Source organism: Calliopsis andreniformis, chromosome 3 (assembly GCF_051401765.1).
Source record: "Calliopsis andreniformis isolate RMS-2024a chromosome 3, iyCalAndr_principal, whole genome shotgun sequence".
NCBI classification, from domain to species: Eukaryota; Metazoa; Arthropoda; class Insecta; order Hymenoptera; family Andrenidae; genus Calliopsis; species Calliopsis andreniformis.
The window spans coordinates 19,987,489-20,000,000 of NC_135064.1; the positions used below are offsets into that span (position 1 = coordinate 19,987,489).

Below are 12,512 nucleotides of genomic sequence, written 5' to 3' on the forward strand. Positions count from 1 at the left end.
TTTAGATTTTTTATTTAGACCGTTTTTATAATTATTGGGAGATAATGTAGACATTATTGAGTGAATGTTAAGTTATAGGAATGTTAACTTAGGAATGCTTGGAAGGAGAGAGGGGAGGATGGTTTTGAGTTCATACTCGGACTCGGAACGTGTTAGGTTTTGGAGTATTTGATCTTTTTGTGAAGAATTTTTGAAAAATTATTCATTGTGTAAAATTTTAGTTTGATTCTTTAAAATTTAGTTTTGTTTGAGCGTCTGTCGGAATAACTTTTTCAGGATTTCGATGATACTAAAATTGAGAAATGCATGTTTCTTCTGTTGAATATTCTGCATGTTATGTACACTATACGTATACGTTGCGATGCTTGTTTATGATAAATAGGTTCGATGAGTTTATGATAAATACGTAATATGCATTATGTATGTGGTTGTACGTTATATGATCCTAATATAAATTTTATAAAATTTATTTTATAGAGAGATTTGAAAGAGTTTAGTCAATACGCGAAGTGGAAATATTTATAAAGTCGTATCAGTGAAATAGTGATAACATAGGTATATGTATAAACTGACGTTATCAATAGGAACCTGTCATCATCGAGCTTAAAAATTTATTAAAATATATTATTAAAAATATATTAAATGTTATGATTGTATAGATATAAAATAAAGGAACCTTGAACTTTTCTTTAATTTGAATATAGATTTGAGGAAAATATTATAATTTGATTACGTATAGTTTACGTCACCAGACAATTTGTGTTACGAATGTTACGATAGACGACTGGGGATTAGAACGACAATTCGAAGAATTGAAAGAGATGATACTAAAGAAATTAAAGGAAGAACGGTACCTCAATTACTGCAATTACAGGAAGCAAATTATGTGATATCGCATAAATAACTGTGGTAGAAAAGGAGTAATATTGTTACAGTTCTAATGAATATTGGTATCCGCCAGTTCCATAATTTATAAGTCTGAAATAAAATTTTGAATGAACTCCACCGTTGCATTACAACTTTCTCAAACTTTTATTTCTTTTCTTGTATTCTTTATTTACCTATATTTTTTTAAGTACTATTCTGTTTTATAATATGGTTAGATTTACTTTATGCGTATATTGCAACGTTTTTAATATACAAATCAAAAAATGACGCAAGATGTCATGTTATTGTGGTAAGATGATTAAAGACAATCTCATTAACTGAACTGAAAAATATTTGTTTCAATAAATTTATATAGTTGCGTATTTATTGTATTAGCATATCTTATATTCAATTAAAACGCAAAAAGTAGCATGATCATTATTTATAATTTGTGTATACACATAATGTATTAAAACTATTTTCGAATAATCTCGTAAGAATATCAATATATTTTTTTAATGTGTGACATACACATATGTATAAAAATATGTATTATATTTTGAAGTTAATTATTTTTTATTTTTTAGCTTTTACAATCAAATGTTAAATTCTTCACGCAAATTTTTGGTAACTAATAATATTTCATAGTTGGCAACAATGAACAACTAGTCGCACCAAAATTACACTGATTACTTTTGTGGTGATTGACAATAGTAACGACCACGTGTATTTTGAAGGACCTTATTAATTTTGGAAGATATTACTACACATATTATTTTTTCCAAAATTAGAATAATAAAAAATGTCTGACCTATTTAATAATAGTGCTAATTTTAAAGACGGCAAGAAAGAAATGGACTCTGAGTTACAAGAATTTTTTACGGCTGAAAAAGAAAAAGCTGAATTCCAAGCTCAGGTGAAATGTCTTTTATGAAATAAATCTAAAATACATAAATGTCACTTAGTTTGCAAAGCTTAAGCAACTGAAAGTGTACTGTAGTGTGCCGAGAAGGTTATCTTCACATTCTTAATATGTATACATATATCACATATAACGTTCCAGTTTAATGCTTTAGAGTTTTGTATACTATTTGTGACATACAATTGTTTGCTTTTTTAGAATAGTTATACAGAATAAAATATGAAACATTTATAGGTGTACCATTCATCTTAGGTATAAAGATCCATTTATGTCTGCATTTTTAGATACATGAATTCAACGACTTTTGTTGGGAGAAATGCGTTGATAAACCAGGAAGCAAACTGGACAGTCGAACAGAAACATGTCTGCAGAATTGTGTAGATAGATTCATAGATGTATCCCTTCTAATAACTAATCGTTTTGCGCAACTTCTACAAAAGTCTACAGGGAGTATGTAAAACGTTGTTTGTTATGTAATTATATTATTGTTATTGTAGAATATTGAAAATAAAATTTTCTATTTAATTCAGGAGCACATACTGAAAAAAACTGATATGGAAATGAAAAATAGAGTACTTACAGTTGGACATACAATAAACAGAGTTTTTTTTCAGCAAAACTATTTTTAAAACTTTTTTATACAAAAAATTCAGTTTATATATTACACTTTACAAAATGTACAGTTGAACTTATTTTTAATTGTAAGACATTTTAATTTCTAAAGGAATTATATACAAACATAGCACATTGTAACAATCTTGCAATAGTTATAGCTTTAATTTTACCATGATTTAGGTGCCTTTTGATGTGCTTATATTGGATACATGCACAATAACTTAGCAGTATAATAGTTATTACAAACGTAAATGCACTTGAGTTCATATAAATTAGAAATTCATATAAAACAATCTTTGATTCTTAAAATGTGTAAAAATTAATTGACATTAAAATATCAGCATAGAAAATAGGAATGAATGTTTAATTTATATCTAACGTTAAATCCTATACTTTTTTTAATTCTATTTTGAGATGTTTAAGCAAAGTGCATACAGTATACAGTCATTTTTAATTATATAACAATATATATCGTACCAACAGTTTCAGATAACAATTCCTATACTACTATTACTGTATGACAAAATATGGTATTTAAAAATTGCATACTTAGTTGACATTATTTCGTGCATGTACCAGTCTACATTATTTTTATTTCGTTAATAATTGATGATGCATACTTTTGAACACTGACAATGCGTTGCATACAATTTTCTTTAAAAGTTCAATTCAACATGCTCAGATGCATACTGGTCTTTGAGGAAGACACATATTATAAAATGCATCCTTCTTCCAAAAATCTTTTGTTTTCCATCCACACCAACCTTTATTTATTATAGTTGGTAAGTGTTCTGGACCGGTGTAATGGGGATCTAAGATTAAGAATTTTACGTCGCCAGTATTTTCATTGTAACTAACACCTAAAATTGTATGAGCTAATACTCCACCACCTAGAAAATATTTAAAAGTTGACATACCAATAATTTTCAAAGTACTTTAAAATTTAAGAAAAGGATAAAATTACAAACCAATCATTATTGGTGTACCCTGTGTTTGAAAATGATGTAACAGATTCCTAGCTAGTGTCGATACTTCGGCACCTGTAGATGCACAGAGTATTTTAACACTGATACCTAAAAGACTTTCTAGTACAAAACCTACTTCTGTAGAACCAATCCATTGTTTACTATTAATGAAATTTGAAGGTTTATCTCCTATATCGACTAAACATTTTTGTATCATACAATGAGAAGGTATTGGTACATCAGTGTAGCCTTGTAATCTGTGAATAATAGAAATATTTTAGTTCATGTTCTCAAATAAAATAGTTTTATGTGTAGCACTGTTCATCATATTATAATCATCTGTATATTAAAATTACCTGTACCACGAAATTATCGTTTGTAAAGATCTGTATGCACATCCCCAACCATTGTCATCAAAATTATCTTGCATATAATGATGATATGCATACAAACCTTGTACAATACCCATCTGTTCAATATTATTTCCTGTAACTATTAGCAAATTAGAGACAGTATAAAACTTTATGACTGGACCAATATTAAATACATACCATCTGTTTGTGAAATTGTTTGATGAGGATTTAGAAGTATATTATCTGCTTGCGAATCACTGTAAAATCTCACAGCATTTCCAAAACGAAAATAGGGTCTACTCATGCCTAATCCTAGAATTTTATGTAATGCTTCGCGATATAGCACTGAAAATAAATTAATGAGACTATAAATTTTTCCATTTATCATACATGGGGCATTAGGCTAACACAAAAAATGTTTTATCTTACCTGTTTCTTTATCGGTATCACCCTTTGGGTAAACTATTGTAAGTAAATGTCCAAAACCTTCAGGCTTAAAATGTACAGGTATAGGCAGCTTGATAGGCAGTTCAGATTTTTGAAGTTGATCTTCAAAACATTTTTTTATTAACTTAATATTTCGACACATGGATTCTACTAATATTCCATATAAATCTGCTGAGGATACATTGAGGTTGACTAGAGACAATGTATCAATAGATAAACTACATTCTATACTGTCAAACGGCCCTGTATTATAAACATTAAACATTCGTTTTATTTAAATTTTAAGCAACACTATTGTAAATTGTTAATGCTAAGTATTATAATACTTGCGTTTTACATATTGAAGTACTGGAGCATACTTAATATCTTCTTCAGAATGTCTATCTCCAGATAATTTTGAAAGTATATTAGCATCTATGGCATCCTGAAAATTCAATACAAGCATTATTATAAAGAAAAATAAGACAGTATATATTACAGATGTATTAGGAAGCGTACCACAATTCCTGCAGGTCGAATAATGCCCTTTCTTATATTCGTATTTCCATCATGGTGGTCAGATATATCTAAAAGCTCTTTCAATGTTACATCCTTTGAATTATTTTCATTATTGAAAAGAAAAGCATTCTTCGCAGGAAAGTGAATTCCTATCTTTCCGGATGTAATCTATTATAAAAACACATTACTAGATAACACATGCAGCACGAGCTTCATACAATTTTTATTAACATACTCATTACTTACATTTTTCCTTGATTCTTCTAATACTTCCATTATATTACCCTTTTGAGCTATTATTGGCAAATTGCCCCTCAATCTAATATACATGAATTCCGTATGAATGTCACTTTCATTAATAATGTCCATATTGTTAACAGATTCAAGCTTTTGATGAATATAAAAATAGGGTTCTATCTTCGAATCATGATGTGAATATTTGAGTAATAATGGGTTATCCGTGATGTCAATATCCTAAAAAATCAAATCTTATAAATAATCATGAACTTAACGATGAGAATAAATAATCTCACCTGAAAAGTATCGAGCAGCTTCTCTTCACATTCACCAATATGTAAAATACCACAGAGATATACTTCAGCTGGCATATGGAATTGTAATGTTGTATGATTTATATCGGTTTCAACATCATCACATGTGTTTACACTAAACGTTAATATTGTTAGTGTATTATTGTACATGACACCATACAAGTGGCCTGTCATATCATTTTTTATACTTTTCAACCGCTAGAAAGTGAATTGAAATGAATCACATTCTGCATTATTGTCCTAATGATTTGTTTACATTAGGTATATCGATAGTCAACAATTACCTCTCCAACATTAGATAAAATCCGTAATTGCGGCGCCATTTCAACGATCCAATTGTAAACTACTTTCCCATAAATCTATTCCGTATCAAATATACGCCATATGGCAAGATTGAATTAAAAAAGCACAGCACAGAGAGCCATTCAACATCCGACTACGCGAAAATATGCCAGGTATTTTCCTCTCTATACCCACATACCGCCCTTCACATATACAGATGACAATTTAGTTACACCAGACGACACATTCAAAAACCGCTGACGGGACATCATTCGCAGTTGAATATTAAAAAAGGCTGTAGAACATCACCACTGCCACCAGTCAATTTTCGAACGTAACTTCCCGTCGCCTTCATACTCCCCACAACAGCTTCGTTACGTTGGTACCTCGAAAGTCACCAACAGCCTGTCGTGGATTAACTTCAAGCTCCTGTCCCTCTCGTAGATCAAGATGTTCTTCGCTCGGGGTCGTGTGTAGCAAAATGGCCGCTCGACCAAAGTGAGTGTGACGTTTCGTGAGGCGATTGTAACCGTTGTTTCATGTGGTTTCCACGAATATTCGTTCATGTGACATAGTGTTATTGTGTTTCCTGTGTTCCAGCCTCAGGCCCGTCAGGAAAATCCGCGTACACAGCAAGGTGGGTCTCGAATTTCGGGCATATTTCGCGCGCAGCACCGAACTGTTACGGTACTGTTACACGTTCAAACATTTTCCGCTGCCGACGGTCCAAGATAGTCCCTCTGGCCTAAGTGACACGACGAGATGACAGAAACTCGATCGTCCAGTTACGCGGTGGCAGATGAGTTTCGTATCCACCAGCGTTTCGATTCGATCGGAGATTACATTTCGGCCTGCTACTCTCTCTTGCGAGTGAAAAGTGGGCGTTATTTAAATGACACACGCAGTTGCATTCTAAATCCACCGAATGACAGAGAAATAACACGCTTCCCTGGATCTTTCAGCGTTTCTCGTCGACTCGGTGACAGTATCGTTCCTCGGTTTTCGGCGAGCGGAGCCTCGCAGAAAGTACGCGATCTCCGATTCGATGCACACGGGGACTTTCGAGGTTACGAACTGTCCACGAGCTGTCTTTCGCATGGTTCTAAGACTAGGAGGATCTTCGTTTCGTTCTTTGCTCTATTTAGGAGCTGTTGCGTGCGCTCCTGTTGCCGGTAGGATTAACATCTTTTCTCATTGTCAGTGACATATTATACAATACACGTCTACAAACTTATCAGTGATTATAAATTGCAACAAGGTTCGCGAACGATTTGCTGCTTCTCATCAAAGCGTGCAGCATAATCGTGCAAGAGTAGCTGCAGTTATGTAACCAGTCGCATTAATGAATGGCTAAAGCTGGTAATAAATTTCCAAGATAAGCTACAAAAGTCGACAGTTCCCGTGCAATAGGAATCTCATTCGCAATAATGTTCGCAGTGAACCCTTTCCAGCGGTGGAAGTATGCTCCACAGCGAAACGGAAACAAGTATCATCGGCTCGAGTGTAAAATCGCTGGCGAAGTACTCGAAAGACGGGAAAAGGGATAACTGTTGTCACGTAAATCGCTCGACGAGTCGAACGATTTTCAAAGGGGCAACTCCATCGGCACGCTCGGTCCCAGCTGGTCGACGACGATGATCGAAGCGCGTCGAGGCGCACACGTGTCCTTTGCATTCCGAATTTCCCGCCACGGTTTTTCCATCCTTCGTTTCGCCTTTTTCGGTCTATTCTTGCCGCGCCGCGTTCGTCGCGTACAGCCGCGAATGATTAATGCGTTTTCCGCGGCGAGCGAAATAGCTCATGCGAACTCGAGCAATTAGCAATCGGCTAATTATACGGTTAACGAACGGTACTAGGCATCCACGTCGAATAATTCAGTCACAATGGTTAATTACGCGGGACGTAAATGGGTCGCTCTTCCTCCTGAATATTTTTCCACGGCGCGTATCGCGCGGATGCGCCCGCCTCGAGGAGGAAAAACGCGAATTCGCGGTCGGGCCAGAGGCAGGCGATTCTCTCACGCGCGTTTCTTACCTAATTAATTCGGCCTTAAGCGCTGCTCTCGAGAAGGAAGAGGCAGAGCGAGAGGGAGCGACCGCAACCTTGCGCTGAATGTTACGAGACCGCTTGCGCTCAATGATCAAACGCTCTTTGCTCGACTATTCTCTATTGCAAAAAGTGGTGACTAAGCTACTCGTCGTTTGGGAAAAGCTTCCGTTTCTTGGGAATATTATTTAATAACGTTTGGCCGAGGAAAACTTCTTTAGTTTAAAACGTTTCAAGATTTTCTAATTCGCGGTCTTTCATTTGGGGTCTGTCATGCGGTACTTTTTTGTTCATTTGGAATAAGGGAGATTGAAACTTTGTTTTATAATTTGTGGATAGTAGATGTATATTTATTTCTGCAGTTTTTCGAAGTGTGCAGTTTGAGTAGGTTAGTATGTAATTATTTTGTAAACGTCATTTGCAAATTTATTGCCACTGAGTGACTATTAGTTGATCTTTTTTGACTTCTATAAATTAGATTTCTATCTAAACTTAATCAAATTAAAAAGCGAGTATATTTATCGTGCAAATCCTTAATATTCTGCAATTATATTGTACCTAGATCATCTTTCACGTGGAAACACAGCTGACTGTGGCATAATATGTTTAGAACAATCGTGTTATTAATAGAAGAAAATTCAATATCGAACGAAAGGAAAACATGTTTGCAACGTGTTAAATTGCGTAGCGAATGGTACATCCGTATTATCTTACACGCTACTAATTTACAACTTTATCTGCGCGGTTAATTCCTCAAGCAGTTCTATCTACGTAGCGTTACAAATATTAAAAGATTACGACGCTCGATCCATAGAAAGACGCAAAAAGCGTTTGTTTGATGTTTTCTAGGATGGCCGTGGCTATTTTCGCTTTGTTCGGTATTTTAATTAGCAATTGAGCGTCTCGGTGAAACGCACATGGGCCTGTCCATAGTTAGTCTCATTAAAATCGTTACGACACGCTTGCTTCCCACTCTTCTTCGCTATTTAAGAACGCTAACGTAAGTCACTGGCCGCAATTTTGCTTTTTCTTTTCAAAGATTTCTAAAGAGGAATTTCGCGGGTCGAAAAGGATATCGTTGGCGGGATTTATCAAGCGTTATTCATTTCTCTGTGGATAAATTTCATAACTTTGATCATTGAGTCGGATATGATTCAACAAGTAGTTAGTGTGCAACATTTATACTTAACTGTATAGTTTTTATCGCAATAGAATTGAGTTGATATGATAAAAGATTGACTCAACGTTGATGACTATTGTACGTAGGAAAGATACTTCTTCAAATATTAAATGATAATTCTGTTAAATATTTTGTAGGATATTGATAATGTGTAATCAATAATAAATGTAATTTTATGATTGTTTCAGAGGGGCACATAACCGAAGGATGGACAGTCAATCTGAAGTATAGGTAAGGTATTCAATTTTTACACGATTACTAATATCTGCTTCTTATCAGAAACATAAATGCACTTTTCGTCGCTTTGATCCACGAATTTATGCGTACTTATATGACATATTATTTACAGTCTCTTCTGAGTTTATTATAATAAATGTAACGAGAAAGTTCAAATAATGATAAAGCACATCATTAATTGGTGAAAGCATCAATTGCGTTTATCATTCAAATATCGAACGTCTTCTCTATAAGAGCCTGAATCCAAGAGAACGTCGATCTTCTAGAACCACGAAAGTCAATTAATTCCTCGAATCGAGGTTACTCAATTATGCCGTTAAATATTTCCAAGAGAAACGATAAGTCTACTTTGCGTCTTAACGTTGAAACCCGAGCATCTACATTATCCATTCACGATTATATTTTTTCTATCGAATCTGCATCTAAGACGCGACTTAGTACGTGCTCCAATTTCATTCGTACGCTCGCCTGAAAGTTTCCAACTAAAAATTTAAAACAATCGTTCGTTTCACCTCGTGAAATATTGCAGGAACGATCAATGGAAGATTAAGATAAGACTCCGCCGCGCAAAGTGCATCCTGCCAGGCCAGCGCATCAGTCGATCGAAGTTTCCTATCGAGCCTCGAGGCGGGTCGTTATCGCCCAAAGGCTTCCCGCGTATTTTAATGTCGGGCCTCATTAGCGAAATTTAATGACTTAGCGGCATCGAGCCGCGATCCCAGAAATTACTTCAGCGAAATATAATTACGTCCAGCGGAACAAGAGGCCCTTTTATACGCACGTGCATCGCGTTGCAACGTCGTGACGACGCGTTACGTATTCAAACTATGGGCTGCGCACTAAACCTTTCTTCGTCTCCTGTTTCGATCCCTTTCTCCTCGCGGCGGGCAGCTCGATTAATCTTCGAACCTTTGCGCGTCAGCCCGCGACAAACATTTTTCTAGGTCACGTCATACTTTCTTCGGGATTCGCGCGGCCAAGTTTGCGCGACTCGTCTCCTGCGCGAACTGTGCTACGATCCACCATTGTGGAGAGACAGCTGGGAATGTGGGGTTCTAGGTGAAGATTATTGTCGAGTTCAGGGCTATGCGAATGTTCTTAGTGGCCAGGTGAAATCTCGGCTGTGTGTTTTCGAGAGGAGATTATTTATGGCGATGCTAGCTTTAGATTGGGAAGCATTTGGTGGGGGCGAGACGTCGGAGTATTGGTGTTCAGTGTAATTGCTCTTTTTGTATATTTAGTAGTAGCGTTGTTGCTTGGTAGTGGCACTGGTTTGTAATGGTTAGGTGGATAGAGTGGTTTGTACAGCGGGGTTTACATCAGTATGTGAACAGGTACACGAACAGACAATTTCTAGGAAATTTAATTTCAATACTGTTCACGAATAGTTCATGAACTCTAGTGTATTCGTATCTTAAGGGATAAATTAGTTCCAAAGAAAAGATCAAGTATTTAACTTTCAATTCTTTAATTTTTACATATTCCAATACTCGAATTTTCAATTTTTCTTTTTTTCAGTTCATCAAATATTCAAGTACTCAGATTTTTCATTATCTAAACTGCCAGACAAGTCTTCAGTTCTTCAGTTTTTTAAGTGATCATTTCGTCCACAGTAGTTAACCTGCAATTCTGAATTACCTTGTACAGAGTAAACGAAAGCACACATAACAAGGGTGAAATTAGCTCACAGTATGATCATTCAGTGCTTCTCTAAACGTTTACCTCCACTTCTTGCCATCGCTAGTTCAAAATCGACCGCACTTGTGTTCTCCTCCTTCCCTCTTATGCCCTTCTTTTCGCTCCAGGAGCGATGTATCGTTACGTTCCTCGTGGAAAAAGTGTAACCGTTTCGTGGGGGCAAGAAATCGCAGAGGCTCTCGCGCACGCGAGTAATGCAGTAACGCCAGATGGAAAACGGCGGGTCACGGTACAGTAACGTGTACTGTTAAAGAGAAACACAAGCGGAGAGAGCAAATCTGTCGAAGAGAGTGCTCTTTGCTCCGACTCGCCTTTCTTCCCTTTCTTTTTTTTTTCTCTCCCCTCCTCTCCCAGTTTCTTCTTCCCTCGCGTGCCAGGGATATTAATAGCTGCTCGGTTACGAGACATCGGTGCGAACGAGCTTTGCATAAATTACGCTAAAAAAGGGCTGGCGAGACTCGAAGACCCTTTCCCCTGCATCACGCTCGCGATCTGCGCTCGTCGCGAATTCTAGCTGCATGAAATCGGTGACCAGTGCCACGGTGATCTGCGGTCCCTTTGACCGATCTGATTTTCCAAGTGGCTGCTTCCTCATCTTGGAGATTATTTAGTTCACCCTGTCGTTTGAGATGCTTTTACCTGAACATTGCGAATATGGGATGCAGGGATTCGATGCCTTTTATGTGACATAGGGCAAAGCTAGCGAGTAATTGAACCGAGGATGTGGATTATTGATGGGACTGTGAATTTGGAGTTACAGTGTGCAGAGGGTGATTCGTAAATGCACGTCAATATATCAGGGGATGAATCTACATTAAAATGCACTGAATAAGTAAAGGGAAGAACATGTGATCTATGTGTTCTGATTTTTGGATTAACCTTCGAAAGGTGAATGATTTTCGATGGACGCGGAAGAAGAATGCAGGGAATTCTTCTTGCAAACTAATTTCGGGAAGGAATTATATAGAAAAATGTATTCTGAACATTATACATTTTGCTTATTTTTAATTTTCTGTGCAACTGATGCATGAAGTAAGTATATTTTTTGTATAATTCTTATAAATATATTTATTATTCTTTTGACATCTTGTGCTGCATTTAGGGTCAGAGTGATATCAGAAAATGTTGGAAGTGTTCCTCTGGTATCTCAACACACCCTATTTCACGCGTTGAATACACAATACAATTTAAATGGCCCTAGCGATAAGAATCAAATGATTTTAGATGAGGAGATCGTGGTGGTTATGCAATGGATCCACCTTCTACCTATTGGTTTAGGAGTGTTTTCATTGTAAGATGCAAATGAGGCGGAGCACCGATGTGCATGAGTCACTCTCCTTTAATTATCAATAACACGAGAACTGAGATACGTAGAACATATATGTTCGTGTAACATTTCTTATTTATTTTGATGTGGGTTCACTCCCTGGAGTATTGACATACACTTGTGAATCACCCTCAATATTTTATCGTCAATTCTTTTCTTTAGATCTCGTCCTTTCATTTTTTTCGACGACAGATTGGTGCAAAATGTCACTGAGCGCGACATAGGAATGCAAGATAATTACCGATCTCGAAAGAATGCTCTCGAGAACGTGAGACAAACTCGAGCGCTATATTTGGTGATGCATTATTCTTTCAAGGTAAAATACGTTCCTAGGTTTTCACATTCTCTGTATTCTTGATAAAAGGTACAAATTGCGCCATGGAAGCGTTATATCATGTCATTGCGAAGCAAGATTGATACCACGCGATTCAGCGAAGGGGGCTGATTTGTAGCGCACTTTTCGTCTGGGATGTTAAGCTGGGTGCCATATTTTCTCGTTGGGATCCTTTGGTTGTTTTTTAAGA

General features: G+C 36.2%; 3 protein-coding genes across 6 annotated transcripts in view; 2 read left to right on the forward strand and 1 right to left on the reverse strand.

Moving 5' to 3' along the window:
* Window positions 1-1,642: 1,642 nt before the first annotated feature.
* Window positions 1,643-2,408, forward strand: Tim8 (translocase of inner membrane 8). The gene is made up of 3 exons (XM_076374975.1): window positions 1,643-1,783; window positions 2,074-2,239; window positions 2,320-2,408. Exons 1-3 carry the CDS (start codon window positions 1,670-1,672, stop codon window positions 2,340-2,342), a joined length of 303 nt encoding a protein of 100 aa, XP_076231090.1. The 5' UTR covers window positions 1,643-1,669; the 3' UTR covers window positions 2,343-2,408.
* A 663-nt stretch (window positions 2,409-3,071) lies between these two features.
* Ufsp2 (UFM1 specific peptidase 2) lies at window positions 3,072-5,763 on the reverse strand. 3 transcript variants are annotated; one of them, XR_013001542.1, is made up of 11 exons: window positions 5,503-5,763; window positions 5,201-5,416; window positions 4,914-5,141; window positions 4,668-4,835; window positions 4,500-4,593; window positions 4,152-4,412; window positions 3,921-4,067; window positions 3,726-3,861; window positions 3,506-3,626; window positions 3,373-3,444; window positions 3,157-3,294 (listed from the first exon to the last, which is right to left on the reverse strand). XR_013001542.1 is itself a non-coding variant. In XM_076374974.1 (10 exons), exons 1-10 carry the CDS (start codon window positions 5,539-5,541, stop codon window positions 3,083-3,085), a joined length of 1,749 nt encoding a protein of 582 aa, XP_076231089.1. In that variant the 5' UTR covers window positions 5,542-5,763; the 3' UTR covers window positions 3,072-3,082. The 3 variants fall into 3 exon arrangements, 2 of the variants coding, with proteins under 2 accessions (XP_076231089.1, XP_076231088.1); XM_076374974.1 differs by having other exon boundaries at window positions 3,072-3,294; window positions 3,373-3,626; window positions 3,726-3,855; XM_076374973.1 differs by having other exon boundaries at window positions 3,072-3,294; window positions 3,373-3,626.
* A 198-nt stretch (window positions 5,764-5,961) lies between these two features.
* LOC143177001 (tyrosine-protein kinase CSK) overlaps window positions 5,962-12,512 on the forward strand; it is a 16,750-nt gene continuing 10,199 nt past the window's right edge. Inside the window, exons 1-3 of one of the 2 annotated variants that reach the window (XM_076374711.1) lie at window positions 5,990-5,998; window positions 6,101-6,137; window positions 8,915-8,957. The gene's annotated coding sequence lies outside the window, so the exon portion shown is untranslated. Of the gene's footprint in view, window positions 6,138-8,914; window positions 8,958-12,512 lie in introns of both variants that reach the window. The other variant, XM_076374710.1, reaches the window with a different exon arrangement.